General features: G+C 41.9%; 1 protein-coding gene across 3 annotated transcripts in view; it reads left to right on the plus strand.

Moving 5' to 3' along the window:
* Positions 1 to 6,906: 6,906 nt before the first annotated feature.
* rspo2 (R-spondin 2) overlaps positions 6,907 to 22,767 on the plus strand; it is a 56,906-nt gene continuing 41,045 nt past the window's right edge. For 2 of the 3 annotated variants that reach the window (XM_085365114.1, XM_085365113.1), the window contains exon 1: positions 7,007 to 7,106. In XM_085365114.1, the coding sequence (XP_085221240.1) occupies positions 7,007 to 7,106 (100 nt within the window). Of the gene's footprint in view, positions 7,107 to 22,767 lie in introns of all 3 variants that reach the window. The other variant, XM_085365112.1, reaches the window with a different exon arrangement.

A 22,767-nucleotide genomic window follows, 5' to 3' on the forward strand; every position in this document is an offset into this window, starting at 1 on the left:
ACTAGTGCGTGTGTAATGATGAATGGCTGTTTAGTCTGTTGGTTTTATGGTGTTTTTAGTGGTTCACTTCACTGTGGCAGGCAGCCTCCCTGAGTGGGATGTCAGCTGAAGGAAAGAGAGGGGGGGGCAATGGAGGTGATGTGCAGTTACCAGTGGTCATACTGTGTGCCAGTCATCCTGTCCATCTGAGGACATGAGGGAGCCATAAAGAACCATTAGCCAGACGGACACAATCTTTTTAATGTCCCACCCCACCCCCACTTTTCTCTGCTTTCGACCTTCTCATAACTCAAGTCCTTTGACTCTCCCTAACTCCCTCTTTATTGCTCACAAACAGGGTGTCGATCCTTCATGTGCCTTTAATTTTCTTCCTACATGCAACTGAACTGCTAAACAAGGAATTCTATGTTTAAAAAGAAAAAAAAAATACACCTGCACTTTCCAGAAAGTGCAGCGAGTGTTTGATCACCCGTATGTGTGCTTCACCCGTAAACGTGCTCCTTTTGAGTGACACTGTCCTGTCCAAGAAGCAGCAGGACAGACCGATAATAGGCGCTTTCCCTCTTTTTATTTTCTTTCATAATGCGTCACAGACCAGCTCGGTTGACAAACACAAGTGCACTGTGTACATTTAGAGGTGAAATATGAAAACCTGTTTTTTCTTTTTTTGTTCTTTTTTTTTTAAGTGGGTTTGTTCAAAGTACACAGCATGTCCCATTTTATTTATTCAGCGTGCTTTGTAAACATAGGTATCGGAGCAGGGTTTCACAATCGGTTCTATTTTTAACTGAGATCCCTTCTGGGCTTTGCTGGAAAAGGTGTGATATCAGAATTTAACTATGATTGAATTGTTTCTTTTGAAATGGTTCTCATCAAGACAAACACAAAAAAAAACTAGCAGAATTTAAAAAATACTTCAAGTTTTAGACACAAACACATCTGCTAAAATGTAGATTTATCTTCTTTGGTTGGAAATGATTATCACAGTTACAAACAGAATAAATGAAAAGGTAAATAAATAAAAAAAAGCTGCCTATTAAAGCCACATTTAAATTCACCAACATGTAAAGTGAAGACTACTGAACTATATGTATGTGTGTGTATGTATACAGACCCTTTCCAAAAAATTAGAATATCATGGAAAAGTTTATTTCCATAATTCCATTCAAAACGTTAAATTTTCATTGATTATAGATTCACGGCCCACAGCTTAAATGACTTCAAGTACTTAGTTGTTTATCTGTACATAATTTGGGCTTCCAGCTCATAAAACCCACAAAAACCGGAATTCAAAAGATTAGAATACCATGAAGACATTAGCATTTACTTCTCAGTTTTTGCATTTAAAAAAAAAAAAAAAGGATCACATCAAGTCAATTAAAAATGGCGTACTTTCAAAATGATATGTCAATCTTCAATACTTGGTTGGGAATCCCTTTGCCTTAATCACTACCTCGATGCGGCGTGGCATTGCCTGGGAGTCGTGGAAGCCCAGATTTCCTTGATGCTTGCTGTCAGCTCTAAAGGTTTTTGGGTCTGGTGGACTTCATTTTCCTCCTGATAATATCCCATAGATTCTCAATGGGGTTTCGGTCCGGCTGGCCAGTGAAGGACTGTGATGGCATGGCCATCAAACCAGGTTTTGGAGCTTGTGGTGGTATGGGCAGGGGCCAGGTCCTGCTGGAAGATGAAATCTCCATCTCTGTACAGATCCTCAGCAGAAGGAATTGTGAAGTTTTTCTAAAACATCCTGGTAGACTGCTGCTACCTTGGATTTAAAAAAGAGTTTACCAACACCTGCACCGGACTTTGCACCCTAAATCATGACTGACTGTGGATATTTCACACTGGACCTCAAGCAGCTTGGGTTCTGTTCCTCACCCGTCTTCCTCCAAACCCTTGGACCTTGATTCCCAAATGAAAGGCACACTGTACTTTCATCGGAAAAGAGGACCATGGACCACTGGCCAACAGTCCAGTCCTCCTCCTTGGCCCAGTTGAGTCGCTTCCGACGTTGGCTCGGGCTCAGAAGTGGTTTGACCCGAGGAACCCGACAGTTATAGCCCATATCCTGGATGCATCTGAATGTGGTGGATTTTGAAGCTGGATCTCTGCCATATTCTTAAATCTTCTGTTTGATAATCTGCCGAAGGCCACTGTCATCTCTTCTGCTGGTGCATCTTCTGCCACATTTTGCTTTTCCACTAGACTTTCCATTGATATGCTCAGACACAGCACTCTGTGAACAGCCAGCCTCCTTAGCTATGAACTTTTGTAGCTTAGCCATCCTATGGAGGGTATCAGTGATGCTCTTCTGGCCAGTTGTCAAGTCTGCAGTCTTCACTATATTGAACCTAACTGAGACAATTGAAATAAACTGAAGCAATTTAATGACACCTGGGAAAACCTGTGCAGGTGCTTTTAGTTTAGTAGATGAGTTTGTGTGTGACACTGTTAAAACATTCATGCCCTGTAAAATTTGCTTCTAATTTTTTGAATTCCTGTTTTTGTGGGTTTTATGAGCTGGAAGCCCAAATTATGTACCAATAAAAAAACTACGTACTTGAAATCATTTAAGTTGTGGGTCATGAATCTATAATCAATGAAAATTTAATGTTTTGAATGGAAGTATGGAAATAAACTTTTCCATGATATTCTAATTTTTTGGAAAGGGTCTGCATGTCTGTATATATAGATAGGTAGGTGTGTGTGTGTGTGTGTGTGTGTGTATTAATGTATGTGTACGTGCAGACAAACAAAATCTCATGAACCACCTTTAGCAGGAATAACTTGAACTAATTATTTTTGTCTGACTTTATCGCTCTCTCATATCATGGTGGAGGAATTTTGGCCCACTCTTCTTTCCAGTGTTGCTTTAGTTCATTGAGGTCGGTGGGTATTTGTTTATACAGAGCCACAGGCTCACCCCACAGGATTTCGTTGAGGTTGACATCTGGACTTTGACTGGACCATTGCAACACCTTGATTTTTTTTTTTTTTTTTTTCCCCTCTTGCAGTCGTTCTGTTGTAGATTTTCTCCTGTGCTCGGGATTATTGTCTACTTCACGACACTATTTAGTATCGTTGATTCAATGACTGCAGGCTGTCCAGGTCCTGTGGCTGCAAAACAAGCCCAAATCATCACCCCTCCACCACTGTGCTTGACAGTTGGTATGAGGTATATGTGCTGATATGCTGGAGGGGTTGTTTAGTTTTTTTAGTTTTTTCCAAACACATGCAAATCTGAAAATCTAAGTCATGCTGCCATGTTCTTTTTACAAAGAAGAGGTTTTCCCTGCAACCCTTGCAAACAAGCCATACTTGTTCAGTCTTTTTCCCATTGTAGTGTCATGAATTGTAAGATTTAACATGTTTCTATGAGCACTGCACAGTCTCACCTTTGGGTGACGTTACTGTGAAGATTGTGGCATTGTATTAACACAACAGAATAAACCAGACCGGCAAACTGCCACAACAACGTCTTTTATAACTGATGATCAGTTAATTAGGTGCAGCTGATTAGTTGCACCTGGCTGCTACTAACCCTCACATTTCCTATGGAAACAGTAGGGATGCACTTAATTTTTAACAGGACTGTTGATAATCAACAGCTGATGCCAGGGGGATTTTCAAAAAAGGATTTTTGGTCTGTTTCCTTTTTATTAAAGGGAAATGTAATGTCTTCATTGCAGAAAAAACCCCACTTTTGAAGCATTTCAGCCCTTCATTATTGTTTTTGAATGAGCTTGGGTTTATTCATTTAAAAAAAGGAACTGGAATTCGAAACACCACAGAAACGGACACAAAAGATTAATGACAAACCAATCCGTCCCTAGATAAAACACATGCAAAACAAGTCTGATCAGACGTGGGCACATTGTCATACATAGGATCATGTTATTCAACGCAGTCTCCCTTAGAGGTCAGGTTTATCAGCTGTTCCAAAACTTCATCGATCTTCACCAGCAGGTGAACTGTAGTTGTTTAGATTATTTCACGTTTTCAGTTAAATCTAATGGAAGAGCTCCTAAAGTGAACCCTGAGGGGAGACGGTTTTGTTTTCTAGATTTATGGTGATTCTAAAACTGTTTGCACAAGTGGACTGTAATGTTTCAGCTCTGTTTGTGAATGTCATGTTGGATTATTTTGGGATATTGAAGTTTCCCTCTTTCCATTTGGAGCCACAAACATGGAAAGTTGCTAAAAACAGATTGAACTTTCTCAGTTTGCCTCACTCTCATCCTGCCCTGGACATTTTGGATATTCTGATTTGTAGATGACCACTGTGGAGTGGCTTTTTTTTTTTTTTTTTCCTTTTCTAACTAAATAAACTGTGACAAAAAACCCACGATGGAGACCATCTAGCCTGGATCTCTGATTAGCAGAGTGAACAGCAGCTCCCCTCATTGCTGTTATGGCACTGAGGGCTCTAAGCCAGACCATCCAAATGCTGACGTCACCCCCCCTCATCCCCACTTCTGTGCACTGCAAGGAGCGGGAGGGGAGGGATGGAGAGAATAAAGTGATTGGTTTACCGACCCCCTTCTCCATGACACATCATGAAAATAAAAGTGCCGGAGGCCTAAATTATCACATTCACCTTAACCGTGCACTCTTAGATGTTGTTTTAGAGACAAATCCAAACCAGCAGCTCTGCCTGTGGCTAACAGGCCTCCTGACCACAATGTCTGGATAAATAAATAAACAAAGTGAGGACAAAGGTCACCATAAGTTTCAGGATTTATTTTTTAAACATAGGGTTTCCCTCACTCACATTTTTTCGGTTCTAGTGACCAAATCATGCCTTGTACCACCGGGTTTTTGAGTAGTAATGTGTTCTTTTTTTTTTTTTTTTTAAACTACCTGGCTCCTCTGCTGGTTGAAGTGTAAGAAATATATCTGCCCTGTTTTGTTTTGTTTTTTTCCTTTTTCTTGACCTCCCACTTGTAGGATCACTGACGTGGACAACGGAGCTGCTCTCACATGAAAATAATTTCCTGAAATAAATAAAAGATTAAGTGCCACACCTAGTGGCTGAAAGGGGTAGAGCATTTACAACTTGGATTCCACTGGGTCAGAAAACATCAGGAGAAAATGGTATTCTGCACACGGCCACGTTTATGTGTGTGGCTGTTTTACCTGAAGCCCTCCGTCACCAACTTTAATACGTTCATTGCCCTTTGTAATCACTCATCTGCAGGTCAGCCGGCAGTCTGAATGTCGGGGGAGGGGGGGTAGTGGACGAGCTCCAGCTTTTCCCCACGAGGTGAGACGCTCCTGACTGAAGGAGAAGGCTCACCGACTTGGATATGTCCTTTCTTTGGGGTCACGTGGGTCACCCTGGAAGGCCCGGCATGAGGGGAAAAGCGGAAAAACTCCCAGAAACGATTGAATGATTGATCCAAGTTCCACAATTACAGCCTCTCCGACGATTAGCATTAATTTCAGAGAGGGGGTGGGGGTTGGAGTAAAATAGGCGTGACCATATGGTTGACTTTACCCATGCTATTACCATAAATTATGCAGATAATTTTTCTTTTTCGTGGGGTGAACCTCTAATTATTAAATAGGGCCATCGTCAGTGGAATAAAGCTCAACCGAGATAGACTGGCTGTGCAACAATTACATCTCCAGTTGAGAGGAGTCAAAAACTTTGATTTGAAACTTCTGCCGAAGGGCAAAGGGGCGTGTTTGGATGATGATTTGGGTCCTAAATAATCTTGTCGTTTGGCAGAAAAAAAGTCCATTGTATACGGACTGCAATCCCATTATCCAGAAACGAATACATCAACTTTTTTCTTTTCTTCTTGAATGACGATCCAGCTTTTTTCTTAATGCTCACTAGGACCCAGAGGCAGCCTCGGATCGGCCAGTGTGGCCGAGTTTGCGCTAGGGGGCTAGGGGAAGGAGGGGAGAGGAGGGAAGGAGGGGAGAGGAGGGAGGGTGGGGGGAATACAAGAAATGTCATCTCGAACATCTGAAATAAGGAGCAACACACAACGCGAAGAGTCTCCACACGTGACAGCGACACGGCGCTTATATCTGGCAAAAGGCAGCAGCGAGCATCAGGACCGATCGGGAGTTCCAAGTCACCGCTCAGTCTGAGCAGCGCGCAAAACGCAGACTCACTTCACCGGCTCTCGTTTTACGCTCTCAAACAAGCAACACATGTGTTTCTGCTGGAAGCCAAGTGGACGAGCCTGAGAGAGGAAACGCAGGTAAACGGAATCTAAGCACCCCAATTTTTCCCCTTTCTTTACAGAGAGGAGGAAAGGACCCCCTCCTCCTCTTTCTCCTCCACCACCTCCCCTTCTTTACCGCTACCACCTTTTTCCTCCTCCTCGGACCTCTGTTCTCTTCTGGAGACACAAGTTTCTCTCTCTCTCTCTCTCACTCACACACACACACACACACACACAGAGGGATGCTGCACGTTCCCCATTCGCACTTGCACTCAGAGGTGGGAAGCTGAAAGTGGAACCGGAGCGGAATTGCACTTAATCTTGTGAAAGGTACACAACATCACGTTACTCACGGAGCGTTATTATTATTTATTATTATTATTTTTATTTTTTGGCGACCACTACGCACAGTTGCCTTTATTTTTATTTTTATTTTTAGAGAGGGGTGCCCTTTGAGCTTTACATTTGCGATTGTTCCGACACATTAACACACAGAAGCTTCTCTGCTTTTTTGTTTTTTTTTGGGGGGGGGGCTTCAGTGCACTCCTCTATCATCCCCACGCATCAGTGTTTAGGGAAGGTGTTGATTTCGTTACACTGTTATCACAGTAACCTCCTTTGTCATTCTCCCCCTCAGCGCACGGACACTTTTACTCAGTGAGGATCAGCGCGCTCCATAAAATGATCCCAGTCGGCGACTTGATACGATGTCACATCTCGTCTTATGTTTGACACATCCGATGACCAGCTAAAGAAACGTGGAGGAGGACGTTTCACAGATTTCGAGATTTTAACTGGAGTCCGAGCTACACACCGCCGTCCAGATGCAGTTTCGACTCTTCTCATTTGCCCTGATCATATTGAACTGTATGGAGTACAGCAACTGTCAGGCGCCGTCGCACCGCTGGAGGAGAAACAAAAGAGGTAACTAGAAGGTTAAAACCTTCCAGTATTACAGGAGCATCACTTTTAAGGGTTCGCAAAGAGTTTGTGTGTGTCCGGGGAGGTAACTAGCCTAAACAAGGTTGTTCACACACTCTGTAAAAAGTCCTCTTCGCTCCTACTTGTAGCCCCTGTTTTGTGCGCACTAAACGCGGGCGGAAAGTTGTTGGGTTTTGTTGTTGTTGTTTTTCTTTTAGAAAATGAAATTAAATCTGAATTTTGTTTTCAACGCACGTAACTTAGTGCCGTCGATCCAAACCAGAACATTCCAGAAATCCATGCAAAAAGGAGAAAAAATGAATAGTTGTTTGAGCTACAGCTCATTCTTACAGCATCTCATGTAACCTACTGACCTCTCTAAAATAAGATTTTCCACATTGTTTAATGATTTCAGAGCCGGTAACTGGTGCGTAAAATGTGCGCAAAATGGGCCACGCGCATCCAAAATGACAAAGAGCGAACTGGATTAGCGTTAATTCAGGCTATCTGTGGATGTTCTGGTACCAGAAAAGGTGCAGTGTGTTGGAGGCACGTAAAGCGCTACATAAATCGTAAAGCGCTACATAAATAAATAGCGCTTTGGGTCTGTAGCGAGCAGGAGGTGACTTATTCAGTGGACAGATACGGAATCCCCGTCCTCACACTTATGGATGCCACATCTCAACTCCACCCTCCCTCCCACCTACCACCTCTTAAGCTGGTTTTAATTGATCTCATAACCACTTTAAACAGTTGGTAGGAAAAGCGCATAACAATCACCCTGCAGAGGCGCAGGAGCTGTGAGGAGGGGTCGGGGGCAGGAGGGGGGGAGCAGCACCTTCGTAAATACCACTCTCTACTCTGTATGAATGAGGAGCCAGCCGGATTAGGAAAGTGGCCCCTGCGGAGCCCTCCTCAGACCTGTGACATAACACATTGCCGAGATCCTTTTTAGGGTGACCGTGAGAGGAAATGTGGTCCAGTTTGCGCATGGCGCTAACAACCCACGTCTAAAGGTAGGACACTTGAAAAACTCATTTAAAGTCAAAGGGGGGTGGTGGTGGTGGGGGGGTGGGTTCATGTAAATTGTAAGGCAATCACATATTTAATCATATGCGCTGCGTGCCAGGGGGAACCTCCACACTCTGCAAGCCCTCCACTGCCCATCTGCAAATAATCAGGCAATCACTGCGGGGTACTGGCACACACACGTTTTTCAGCCCCTCTCTTTCTCTCTGCATCGCTCTCTCTCATTGCACCGTGCAACTTTTAGATAGCACACAAGATATGGAGTGCCATTTATGTGGTAAGAGCAGTGTTTCGCCCTTAAGAGCGCCTGTAATCTGCAGGGTTGGATGGTCAAGCAGCAAATCCAGCGGTGCACATTTGTCTTTAGGTGCCTCTTTATCTGTGCTGCTGTCTGTTTGTGTGTGAGGGAGAGTTCGGAGAGAGAAAGAAGGAAGAGAGCTGGGGGGTGGCCTAACCAGCAGGGACGAGATCAAAAGGTTAACTTACACATTTGACCTCAAGAACAGCTTCAGGCTGAGGACGATAAGCTACACACTGTTACCGCTCACTCTCAGAGCGGATGTTACACTTGTCATGCTAACCCCGTGCAAATATGCACAGGTTTGGCCTTTATTGTAATGTTTAAAGTATACGTGTGTGTTTGTGTGTGCGTCTGTATTGAGGGGGGTGGATATACAGCACTTTGGGCCAAAACTGCCATCCTAGCAAGCAGTGGGCAGTCAGCCAAGTCTTCAGTATTTGTTTCCTTCCTTTATTTATCACGGTTATATTGAAAGAAGCATGTGTAAGAGATCATTGTCCAATAGGCCTAGAAATGCTTGAATATTTTTCTAGCCCTCAAGGTTCCTGTGACAGTTTTATATACAGCCTGTCTGGCATGCACGGGGAAGCTATCCAAAGCTTTCAGGAGTGTTGAGACCCAGGCACGTTTAAAACTCAGTTTGGCCGTGCTCGGCTCCCCCAGGCGAAACTGCTGTAACGAGGAATGAAAGACATCCTGCTTAATTTACCAAACACTGAAAAGAGAGTTTTTTTGCCACTGATATGCTATGGCACACGTAGCCGCATAACTGAGCGAGGTGTAAGGAATGGAGATGCCATCATAATGAGGGGAATGGGGGCGGGCGGGTTTGTCAAGGAGTAACGCTGCCGTTGCATGTGACCCCCGGCGCGCGGTCAAGATTGGGATCTTTGTGTGGTTTTCTGGGCTGGTCTGGTGTTGCTCACACACTGCATGGCATGAACCAGCCTCTTGTTTTGACTGTGGCAATTGTGCATATACACTTAAAAAAAAAAAAAAAAGAAGTAAAACAGATGACAGAATATATTAAATTTACACCTCCTTACCCCCTATCGTGCCCACTAGAAATAGGAAAATGATGCCAATGAGCCCTGCTATGATATCATAGCTAGACACAAGGGTATTACTTTTCATTTTTATTCTCTGGCTAATGATGCCACCTGCTGACTCCATAAAATCAGGCTCGAGTAGGAGCGCTGCCTGAAGGAACAGGGATACACAGTGGGGCCCTAAGCCGTTTTAACTGGTAATGAATAGGTAATGGCAGTCGAGAGTGGTGAAAAGTTGCCATGTGATACTGTTAACCCTTTGTGCATCAAGCCAGAAATCCCAAATTTGAATTCCCTGCAGGTCATAGCATGGTTCAGATCAGATTCAGCTGTGGAATCTGTTACTCAACTGTGTTAACTGGGTTCCCAGATGCTTGATTTTTGCGTGTTTTCTGTTGAAGGACCAAAGTGATTAGATTAAACCAATGCAGAGTTGGAGGGGGCGAGGCTAGAGATGCATGACACTTGCAGCATGGATGTGTTTGTGTGTGTGTGGGGGGGGGAATATGGTTTTAGTGCTAAAAATCACAAGATGTTACTGAAAATGAGTGAAAACGTGATACTCTCAGGTAGTGGACTCTTCTTAACTGATTCTATGGTTTACTTTGATAATACAGCAAAAGTTTGGTGGATTTTCTTTTTAGATGCAGCTTAGCTACTTGCACATAGTGCGCTCTCTTTTCTGAGCCCTGCACATCAGCCTGTGGACCTGTGTGTGCTGAAAGCTTGCACAAAGTCCCAGGTTTGTGGGTGTAAGTGTTAATGTTGGAACACAGCACTTCAGCGCAATATAATCTGTTGATTAAGTGTTTAAGGGGAATGACAGGGAACGCTCCAAGAAGCTGCTTTTAAACCAACCCTCGCTAGTCTGGAAAAAAAGTGTGTGTGGAGGGAAAAAGCCTGATGGCACGTCTGTTAACAAGACCTTCTCACATGATGCCACTCTACTCCAGGTGATGTTAGCACTGCAGCCTCACTCGTCTGTTTTTTTTTCTTTCTTATTCCATAGCTAACACTTGAAAGTGTGTTTGTTTTATTCGTGTGAAGCACGGGATTGGTCTCCGGAAAATGCTGAAAAGCCATCGGATCTGATCTCAGCAGAGATCCGTCCTTCTCACCCACCATCCTTGGAGGTTGTGCTGAGGAGAGAGAGGAGGGGGCTTTTTAGGGGATGAGGAAGGCATATTTAAAAGCGTATTTGGAAGCGGCTGAATGTGAACAGCATCACCTGAGAGGGATTACAGCGGGCTGAGTCTTGACCTGAGCTCGAGCTCCAGCGTCAAGGAACAGAGCTCTGTCTTTTTTCTCCCAGGCCCTGTCAGCTAAGCTTCGAGAAGTGTAAATCTTTGTGTGTGTGTGTGTGTGTTTGTGTGTGTCTGAGAGAGAGAGTGAGCGAGAGAGGAAGAGTACTGGCAGATACATGGACACCCTGCAGGTGCATGTTACCGATGATCAAGGGTCCACAACACACATCCTCTCCCTTCACCCACCCCAACTTCTTCAACTAATCATGTTCACGGTCTGTCTTGGGGATTATCGTGGCCATTAAGGACAATGATTCACTTATGCACTATATTGATAAATCACATTAGTCTGACCCAGCCTCCGAACTCTGTCGAAAGACTAGCTCCTCGTCTGACCTGCACGTCGATCCCGGCCTGTAGTGCAGCTCCCACTTCAAGTCCCAGCGGTATCAGGTGAAGCCGGTGAAAGGCTCCTCAGTGCGTTCGTGCCATGCTACACTGCTGAAAAACCCCCAGCAAGAGGAAAAAACATGCAGTGGCATGAACTTTCTTCTGTAGGGAGACACAGATCTGGATTCTTTATTGGGCTCCACGACAAAGTAGGATGATCCGATCTGCTTTTTCTCCACTGTTTTACCATCTGAAAAATTCAGTAAATCCCAATGAATGAATTGAGTTTGCTGAATAACCTTTTTATTTATGAGCGTGTGATCGTGAGGTAGGAGATGTACTCATATTCGTCTATCAACTTCTTCCATCTCCAGATTCGGGCTCTCTTTCATAAATTCTCTCCCCACCTTTTTTGGCTTTTTTTTTTTTTTTTTTTTGATAGGGAGGCTGGGTTGGAGGGTTAGGAGGGGGATACGCATGGGGATGTTCCTTTCCAACTTTCAACTATTGTCATCTGAGGATCCCATATACTGGCAAAGCTAAATGCCAAACAGATGTTTTCAATTTTAGGCGATGTGTTACCACGCTGTAAAATTTTTTTCTTTTTTTTTTTCGGAAATGTGAAATAAAATAAAGCTATTATATAAAATCTTAGAACACACTCCATGTTTCCTCATGGTGACTGGAATCTCTCAGCAGCAGACAAAAACTACAGTGTCTGTCCAGAGTGTGAAGACTTTTTTTTTTTTTTTTTTGCATCCCTCACCTATGCCTGTTCCTTCGCAGCAATTACACCTTAATACGTTTCCTTATAAAGCTTCTAAATATGAGCAGCCAATTTGGTCCAATTCTCTCAAGTTTATTGGGCCATAAAAGATTCTAATGTTGGGAATCATTTCTAAGTGCCACACATAAAACAACAAAACAAAAAGAGTATTTAAAAAAAAAACACATACAAGGTCCTTCCAGGTGGGAGAGCTGCCCAGAGCTGGGGATGGAGCCCCTCGAGCTTACACCAGAATGCATTTCCAGGCTGCTTACCTCTCACGTTACTAATACACACCTCTAAAAGAATCCAGTGAAGAGCTGTTTAGAGGTAATGATGTGAACACAATAGGCATCTATTGTGTTTTTTTTTTTCCTCAATGAATCTAATCATGGGAATTGTTAAAATGAGCCATTTCCCCTTTCGCTTTACACAAAACAAAGCATTAAAATTAGGCTTAAAGCTGGACATTTTAAGAAATGTGTTCATTCACATGAGTTAGATCATGCTTATGCCAGCAGCCAGTTCGCTTAGTTTAGTGTAAGCGCTGAAAACAGTCAGTCTGACTCTGTCCAAAGGCAACAAAACCACACGCAAAGCTCACTAATTAACACAATGTAATTTAACACACTACAGAAAGTGTAAAAACTACACTTACACTAGTGGGATTTTATATTTTCCCTGTAACATCGGTTTGTGTTAAACTGCAGTAAACTACTGCACTTGGATTCACTATTTGCAGTTATTCTAGTTTATTACAATTACATATGTATATACAGTATTCTTTAAGGTTTCTACAACAATGTAATTATTATTATAAAATTGTAAAATGGTGTAAATATTTATGTACTGTTTTATTAGCTGACAGACTGCTGCTGTATGTTCACCTAATACACATAGCAGTGATACCTAATGTTCTCATGACCTCCATGAAAAAAAGGAATAGGTTGAGTGTTGAGCTGTCCTTTCACATTTTAAGAAGTATAAAAACTTGTATAAAAACATACATTTCCTTCTTTACATGTTGATTATTTTCCTATTTTCCTTCTTCTAGTTATTACATGAAATTAGGCCAGTGGTGCTCGAACTTTTACATCATTCCTCACACGGCAGGAAGAAATACTTTCACGCCCCATCTAAACAAAACAATGACAGAAAAGCAGCTTTATTCATAAGATCAACTCATTCACAATGAATCCTTCAGTAACTTTTGTTTTAAACAAACAACTGTAACTTTTGTCACTAGACTGCTTCATTCGTCTGCACCACTTCTTCAAAAAAGCAACAAGTTAAACAGAATGTCAACATTCCCAAACATGGAAAAATAAAGTTGGGTCTTAGCCTTATAAAAAAGAAATCCAGAAACTTGTGAACAGAGATGAAAAATAAAGGATTTAGTGAGAGTTTAATACTTTTCACTCTTAGTGGCTGCAGTGAGCCTGTTTTTGACTGCAGAGCTGTGGCGGGGCGTGGTCTGCGGCACGGCTGCGGGGGAGGCAGACGCACCTGAGCGGCTTAAAACAGAATTAAGTGGGTCCTGTTGTTGTTGTATGTAGGCTGTAGCCGAAACGCTTCAGCTGCGTGCGTAAGGCGACAGCCGCAATAAAGAAGCGTACTGAAAAGTGCGAACATGTGGCCGGGTCTGTTGTGCTCCAATCCTGGGTTTCGGCACCACTGTAAATGATGCACGACAGACCTGACCACATGTTCGCACTTTTCAGTACACTTCTTTATTGCGGCTGTCGACTTACACACGCGGGTGCAGCTTTTCAGCGGATGCGCATATTATTAACGTAACTGCCGCAAATTTCTTTGTTCCGCAGTAAAAGGGATTCCGATGTTAAACCTGACTTTTCTGCCAGGTAACTTGCGCCCCACCTGCCAGAACTGTGGGTCCCACCAGCTGGGTGCGACACACACTTTGAGAACCATTGAATTAGGCTAGCTTCAGGCTAGCTTTAAGCTAGCTTGAGTCTGATGATAAGTTTTATGTTAAACGTCCAGATATCAAAAGTATATCGATAGAAATCGTCACTTTTGGAAAACGTACATAGCATACATAATAGAATATTGAGCACATTTATCACATCGTGTGCTTTTATCACTCCAATATGTGAAATGGTCAGGGTTAGGGTGCCCTTAGTCAACACTACACAGCATAAAATGACAACCAGAAAGCAAAAAATGTGTTTTCACAACACATAACATGTAATTTTCCTTAAGATATTTTATGAATATTCCATTTCTTTATAGCCGGCTGGCTCTAAATGTTTAGTGGATCATTTAGAGCCCAAGAGCCTTTGGAAGGAAGGCTAATGTATAGTGTTTCTAGAAAAAGCCACACTCAGTATGTGCTCTTGTTTACCATATTGATATGATCCTTTGTGTGCGTGTTGACTAGTACCTACTTTGCATTGATCTGCAAAGCCCGGAAATCTGAAACTCAAGGAGGCCCCTTGAGAAAATACACCAGCATGTACAGAAACAAACACACACACACTGACTCGAGTTTGGTGCTAAGGTCTGCTTCAATGCCTGTTAGAATGGCTCTAACAAGAAGGAGGCATGGGGCTCTCTGATTGCTACCCCCGTGCCCAGCCCACCCCTTAACACTCGACAGATGGACAAGACTCCTTCTTTTTTTTTCTCCCCCCCTCCCTTCTTTTATGGGACCTCTAATTATGCTTACATGCCACATCAAAATAAAGCTCAGCATGTAATGCCTTTGGTATGGAGAGGAAGTGAGCTGGTCAGATGCAATAAAGCGTCTCTCTGCGGGACGTCTGTAATTTGGTGGCCTGAGTATGGACACGGAGAGGTAAAGGTAGGGAAGTCCCCACTGCCGCCTGCTGAGTGCGTGGTGCGGTACAGCCATCTATGGAGTGGCACTGAGGTGCTTTATTGAAGAACGCTCAACAAAATCCGCTTTTCTTGCTATCTTGGTTTGCCAGTATCATTGTATACTGTGTGAAAGACAAAACCAACGCACTTTCAATTACATATAACCGTGACAAGATATTTTACCCCCACCCTTGATGCATCGTTGGCGGGGACTGTAAGCACCCTCTGTTATGGCTTTGTTATGGTTTTGGCTGAGGTTGAGGTTAATGTTGGTAATTGGGCACCCTCAGACTAAATAAGGACTTGCCTGTGGAATTAGGCTTGGACTAGTTGAGACAAGAGCTTTGAATGATACAACGTGTCATGCTTAGACCGGATTTTTTATTTTATTTTTTGGTTTTGTTTTCCTGGCCATGGAGCTGTGTTGAGGCTGGCCTGTGCTTCTGTCATCTAACTCTCAAGCCTCATGGTGTGAGGAGAGGAAGGCCTCATAGCTGCCTGTGGAGTGCAGAAGCACCCGGTGTGTTTTTAATCAGAAACAGGGCTGGGAGTCATTACTGGGCCTTGATGCTTAGCTCATTGTCTCTTTGACTCCCTCTGTGGAGAGAAAGGAAGGCAGAGGACGAGGAGGAGGAAACAGACCAACAGCAACGTAGCCTGCGTGTCGGATTTAAAAAGGTCTTAGAGGGTCATACCCTGTAGACTTATGAGGTCGGGGTAGAAGGAGCAAAAAGGAGTGATGGGAACAGAGAGTGCACGATAGAGGAAGGATTGGATAAGATCTGGTCTGTCTCTTATCAGAGCAAAGCAACAAGATTGTAGGTCAATCTTGTAATGGAAGCTATAGTAACAGCAACATTAGCCTCAAGGCAGTGAAGTGTACTTCTTCTCCCGTCAGATTTATTCAGTCTCACACCCCAATACTTGTCACTCAGCTTGATGAGCTGTGAGATTATATCCGAGATAACAGAGCACCTCTGTGTGTCTTTAAACTCCTCGCTAAACGGCTAGCATCCTAGCTGTCAAAGTATGTACGCTCAGTATCTGAGCTCATTCCCAACCTTGAGCTTGGAAAAACAAAACATCTGTGTTGGCTTTTTTTAAGTTTTCGCTCAATGAGTTTCTTTGGTGCCGCAGGTGTGACTCTCCATGGAGCTGGTTATTTGTTGGAAAAAGGATGTGTTTTCGACATAAAATCCCCCCGAGCCTTCCCAAATAACAGTGTTTTATTTATATATGTGCTTATTTTATCAGAATTGACAGGTTTGGAACATGCAGCATGTGATACTAGCAATGAATGGGCTCTTTATAGATGGGATCTGTAGTTGGCTTCTTCCTGTGAATTTCACAATAAAAGTCACCAACACGTACACTGTGTGACTGATGTACATAAAATTGCTACACTCTCATTTAACATTTTAGGATTAAAATTTATATTTTATTTGACTAGTTATGAAAAATATTTTTTCTGAATAAATTTGATCCTTATTTGTATTAAGAATGTCAAATTACATAGAAAATTCTGCTTATACACTGTTTTGGTGAAAAGAAAAAAAAATAAGAAAAATAAGAAAACAAAATGAAAAAAGAAACTTTCATTAACTATAAAAATGAATGAAATTGGTTTAATCAATAATTAAACTATTTATTTGTTTATTTATTTATTTAGTATTTTACTGTAAAAGTAACCCTAGACATTGGTTTGGTTAAATGAAGCATAAACTTTTATTCCATCTAAAGGCCACAAGATGGCAATAGCTGTGGTTGCAAAACGACTTCCAGTCACAATTAAGTTTAATTACGTTTTCTGTCTTTACCTCTGCAAACACTTTCCTGGTGGGTTTATGGGCTCAGTCACTCATTTTGGGGCGTATTGAATAGAAAACTGTCTCATTTGCAAATCTTTGTCATACTTTGTTTAAAAAAAAAGGATTATCCATGCTCATTGGCTGCCAACTCATTATTGACAACTCACATGCCAAAGAGTAGTTTCACAGTCAGGTGTGCACCTCCTCAACACATCTGATTTTTATTTCTTTAAACCAAGACGATGACAGTGAAAATGCTAATCTTGAGGCTTTAAAACAAGACTTCAGAAACCAGTGGATGATATCCATCCTTTAAACTGTCTATGAATGACGCCCAAAGACAAAGAAAGTTACACTAAATATTACACTAATGTAATAGTGTGATGTCATGTAACGACAGTATTTTTTAGCTGTTTTCTCTAGAAGCAGATATAAATAATTATGTTAGCCTTGTAGCTTCATTCACTCATTTTCACTGACTATCCTTCGAGCACGAGTAGTTGCCGCTTTTCATGAAACACCAGTACTAGCAATCAACAGGCTCTCTGTAAATGCTCTCTGTTGTGGGCTTCTTCCTCTTCATGCATTTCACAATAAAAGTCATTGACATACACACTTTAACCCAGTGTGAGAAAGAAAACAAATTAATTTTAAACTGAAGCAGTAAGAGGAAGCATGTGCATTTTCCCACGCGTGCAGAACAAATCTGGTTTAAGGTGTGATTGAACAATCGAAGTACCAAAACTAACTTTTGCTATCTAGACTTTCCAGCTGTCCGGTTAAATCATTAGTGATCCGTTTGAGATTTGTTTTTGACCGTGTGACAAATACCAGAGTAGCAAGTTCTTTTTACTGTGCTGGGGTCTCTGCAAACTTCTACAGAATATATGCAACACTTAAGCTGCTAATGTCAGTCCTTGTAAATTTTTTAAGCCAGGCAGATTTTACGCGCTAAGTTTCTAGTTGTTTACTTCTTCGCTTTGCTTAAAAATAGGGATTGTTTCATCAAATACCAATTCAGTCCATTGTTAGTCTAAAAGATATTGCTTAAAGCAGCTTCATTGTAAGCACTGCAGCAGTAAGGTTTATTTCTGACAGTCTAAGTGGGCTACACTTGGACCGGATGTCCTCCTGTGATTGGCCTAGATATTGCTTACAAATATTAGGAAAAACCTGGCTGAATGACTGACAAATTAACAAATGAAAATGCATCCATGTGGGACTCACAGAATAGGTTGATGCTTTAAATGACTAGAGCAAATTGTGAAGTCTCTGAGATTTTGAAGCAGTTTGTTGGAGCGCGCTCTCGATTATCCCCGAACTAATATGAGAACGACAAGTTAGGTGTAGTTTCCTCCCCTCTCAGTCAAATCTACACTTTGGGTAACGCTGTCCGTCACTGAATGAGATGCAGTCCCATTTGTTTCACAGAATGGGCACAGCTGTGTTCACTGTAATACAGTTCATTTTGTTGTATTGTATGCAGCGTTGTATTTTGTGGTCGGGGACATTTTTGTCGCTGTTTGTCTTGTTGTTGTTTTTTCCTCTGGCTGCATGCCACATGGGCTTTGGACACAAATGCACACGCACACACACGAGTGAAAGTCTAATTGCGGGAGAAAATTTTTAAGCTGTTATGATTTTAATGCAGCGCATTTTTATGTTGCGCCTTGTCAAACAGCACATCAATTGTGGTGACTGCCCTTTGACTTTTCTTTCTCCATTAGGGTTTCTCACTAATCTTGTTTTAGGATGCAGACAATGAGACATGACTGTGGTAGAGACAAATGCTAGACAGAGAAGTATAAGCTTCAAAAGAACAAAAAAAAAAAGAAAGAAAGAGGTCCATTAACATTTGTCAAATTCCTTCACCCTCCCCCCACCCCCTTCTAGTTATGCACTTGTGTTACATCTTGGCTGACTTCTCCTTAACTGGATATTATTTGATTTGGAGTAGTGCCAGGGCTCAGGAGCATGCGGCCTTAGCTGTGTAAACAGCTGTCACCAGCAGGAGTCATAACGAATAGGTATCTGTGGACAAGGGTCATGTGTAGTTTATATGTTTACCAGCTAATGGCTTCAGAGATGGTACCGCCTTGGTGCGGTAATGAACACTAGTGAAGTGTAATGGACAGCATGGGGCTGCTTAGCATCAGCAATGACGATGAGTGCACACATTTGTATTCAAAGGGTGAAAGCCTTAGTGAAATAGAATAAGAAAAATAAATGATCTCACCTCAACATTTATTTGATATATGTAACAAAGAAGATACTGAATCTTTATTGAGTTGATTTGCTCATAGCTGTAGCAGCAAACGCAGCGGCGTGCAGGTAAAAGGCGGGCACAGCCATTCAATCCATTCATCTGTCTCCATTGCATGTAATGATAGACTTGACAACCCTCCTACCACCCAGAGGGTTTTGGATGCGAGTATCGGCTTCTTAAATCTTATTGAAACATCTAACACATACCTTGGAAGCCTGTGTTCTTTTTTTTGTTTTGTTTTTTTTGGGTGCAGTAGTCAAATACTGAAGAGCACGTGCAGTATTCGGGCTGAAAGAAAATTCAGCTACAGCAAAATGCCCCCCTCCTTCATGCGTTATGAAAGCATTTATTCCAAGGTTCTCTCAAAAGGCAATATAAGAAAAGAAACATGTCCTCCCGCGGGCTGAGTCCTGGCCTCTCAGAGCCAACACAAGCCGGTTTCTGTTAAGAAATCTGGGCAGTGCCAACCATTCAGGTGCCGGTTTGTGGTGGTGTGAAAACACGAGGCCAGATGTGACCCAGGCACCTGCTACAGGAGCAGGCGGCTCTACGCAAAACTGTACATCGCAGACTTGAGAAGTACCTCAGATGAACTTCTCTTTAAAGATTCTTTGTGTATGTGTGCGCTTTCTGGTAATTAAGTTAAAGAGAACTTAACAAAATAATGGCAGCTTTAGTGAAAGAAATATAAGTCTCAGCCTTCTAATGACCTGTGCTGTGACCATTTCTCTCGTCGAAAAGCTGGCAGCAGGCAGTTAAGTGAGAAAACAAACAAGGTTGTGGTATTTTCCCGTGAAAAAGTCGATATTGGATCCAGTCCAGTTTTTCTTTTTTTGACAGAGAGAGAAAAGTGTGGCTTTGATGTTTAGGAGTTTTAGGTTTTTTTTTCAGTGTCAGGCACCACAACTGAAAGCGAGACCAGGTCTTTGCCATTTGCCCCCTGTGGTGCTCTCCACTTTTGACCCCGGTAAGCACGTCAGATCTCCCTTTTGGCCTCAGTGGGTGAAGTGCGAGTGTGAAGTAGTATCTTGTTAAGCACTTAATAAGGAATAATTTTTCAACAGCTGTTCATGTTCTTTTCGTTTTTTTTCTCTTTTTTTTTTTAATGATAAATGACTTGATTCAAACACATTCTGTGAAAATGAAGATTCCATCAGGTGGCAGCTCTTTGCTCCTGCTCCCGTCTCCCAAAATTTGGCTACCCCTAAGAAAATAAATAATGAAACTCTGTGAGGCGAACAGAAAATGTCAAAGCTTTTAGTAACTGGCTGATTTATGCGAGTCCTCACAATTGGCAGTCTTTTCCTGGATCTAACATTCAGTGTGTTTTCTTAACGTCCAAAACCAGTGAAAAGAAACCAGTATGTTTCTTTTCACTATTCCTTTAAACTTTCATTCTTTTTCATTTAAGATAAAACATACTGTATGTTTTTTTTTTTTTTTAAAGTTCCTTAGCAGAATAATTGTATATAAAACATGATTAAGTTACACAATACAGTGGAACCCCGACTTACGAATACCCCATTGAACGAAATAATTCAAGTTACGAAGGCACTGAATGGCAATATTTCTGCCCGTGTTACAGCAAAATGTCCGTGTTACGAAATCCGCTGGCTCTGATTGGCCGAGCCCAGAATGCCCAGAATGCCTTCCGAATGATGTGACAACCCCTTGGCTTTCGTAATTGCGCTTCGCTGTTCCACTTGAACGACATATTGTTATTCTAGTTAGCAATTAGCCTATAGCCTATCGTTCAGCATCACCTCACTCAAAAGGCGCAATGGGTGCTTCGACTTACGAAACTTTTTGACTTACGGAAGACCCTCGGGAACGAATTCATTTCGTAAGTCGGGGTTCCACTGTATAGAATTTAATATTAAAACCTATATTTGTATAGAATATTAAGATGACCCCTCCTGCGACCTGCTCTGACACTAAAACAAAGTCACAATTATCCATGAGGAAACAAAACTCCTGTTTTGTTATAATCTGAATATGTGACTTTTGTACTTTATCTTCGTATAACCAGCATTTCTTAAACTGTGCGGTGTATGGGGCACAGTGCGTCATTTATATTAAAGTCATCGTCATCATTATCTGATCAATATTTCATATCCAACTGAAGTTGCATAGAGTGTGTTTAACTTGATAGGAGAACTTTTATTTTACACCTTTGACCTTGAGTAATGGTCACAAAAAAAAACCAAGTTAGCATATCTTGACCATCTTAAGTTGAGGCTAATAAATGTTTTTGAGAGAGAGTAAGTTTGTATAATTTAAAGTAAAGCCAAGTAATCAAATTTTACAATGATGGAATTTGCCCTACCTTCAGCTACTATTCACTAACACTAATTCCACAATTTACTGTAATTGCTAAACATTTAAAAAGCGTGAAAGTAAGCTAATTTTTTCAAGTAAAAATCTGAGCTTTTAATACAGCATTGATGGCAATTTCTTATATTTTTATTTCAGAGTTCCACGTTTAGCAGTTCATTGTGATCCATCCAGCTTTTTCTACTTAAAAAAATAATTTATTTTCCCAGCTTTGTGAGCCAGTGATAGGAAGTAACAAAACCTTAAGTTTACGGTCTGTTTTTGCGTGACACTTCAGCAAAAGATGATTATCTTCCATCTGGAGCTCCAAAAATATGTTTCTGGCAAGTACGAAAAAGTCACGTCCAAGTTTTTTTGTTTTTCAGATGTGTGAGCTAGAAGTGGAGATGAGTTTAGTCAAGGTGATGACACATGGGGAGGGGAGCGTGTGCACGGGTTAGGGCGGGAGAGATGGAGCAGAAGCTACATGGGGTGCAAATATGCCAAATATGCCCGATGACTTTGCTGATCCCTGTGATGTCCTCGGTCGCCTCCTGCACTGGGAAAACCCACAGCCAAGTCCCACCCAGCGGTGTAAGAGAGTGTATTTGTGTGTGGAGGTGCGTGTGTGAGTGAATTACTAGACTACCCACACGGTGAGCTACAGGTGTGAAAATTAGGTGTGAGGTTTATGTGTGATAAATTACCAACATGTGGCCTAATCACAGCCACTCCACCTTTCCCTCCACCCAGCTTTTTCCCCTCAGCCATTTCTTCCTTCTGTTCTGAGAACACATTTTTCCCACAGCTTGAGTGAATTTGAGGGAGTGTAAATACTGAACTATACAAATTCCAAATGGGTTTCTTTCTTTTGGGAATTACTTCTTATTTTGCATGTCTTATACTTCATAAGTAGTTTATGCTCTTTCAGTCAGTGTCAAAAACTGTTAATGTACTGACATTCCTGATATCAGACTGCCTAGATATACACTAGGTTATCAGTTATCAGCTTCTCCTCATTTCTTTATATTTTGTTAGGAAAATGGGGAATGGGTGCCGTGATTCACTGAAATGTAAAACAAAAACAAAGTTTGTACAGTTCTAACAAGCCTGAAAGTCAATGGTATGACCATCTTTATTCTTCAGCACAGCCTGAACTCTCTTAGGCAAGCTTTCTTAGAACTTCTTTAAGCAGTCTTCAGGAATAACTCCCCAGGGATCTTGAAAGACATTCAAAGCTCTTCTTTGGATCTCTCACTGCTTCACTAACGTTTAGGTCTGGGCTCTGGGGAGGCCAGTCAATGACTGATAGTGTACCATTGTATGTTTTACCATCCATGTATGCTTGTGTTGCATTGGCAGTGTGTTTGGGATTTGCTGCCAATCAGACACTTGTCAGATGATTTTTGCATAGTGGATCAAAGTTCGACTGTACTTTTCTGCATGTATAATTCCAACAATTTTGATAAACATCACTGGCTTAACTGCAGCCCAAAACCATGACAGATGGCTGTAGACACTCACTGTTGTACCTCTCTCCCGATGTCCTCCATAGATGTGATTTGATACAATGATTTGATCAAAACACTACATCATCACTACAAAAAACCTGTTTCCACTGATTATCAGTCCAGTTCTTTTCTAATTTGGCAAAAAA

The sequence above is a fragment of the Diplotaxodon limnothrissa genome, linkage group LG11 (assembly GCF_057381915.1).
Source record: "Diplotaxodon limnothrissa isolate DT_005_m linkage group LG11, D_limnothrissa_male_GT1.1, whole genome shotgun sequence".
Lineage (NCBI taxonomy): Eukaryota > Metazoa > Chordata > Actinopteri > Cichliformes > Cichlidae > Diplotaxodon > Diplotaxodon limnothrissa.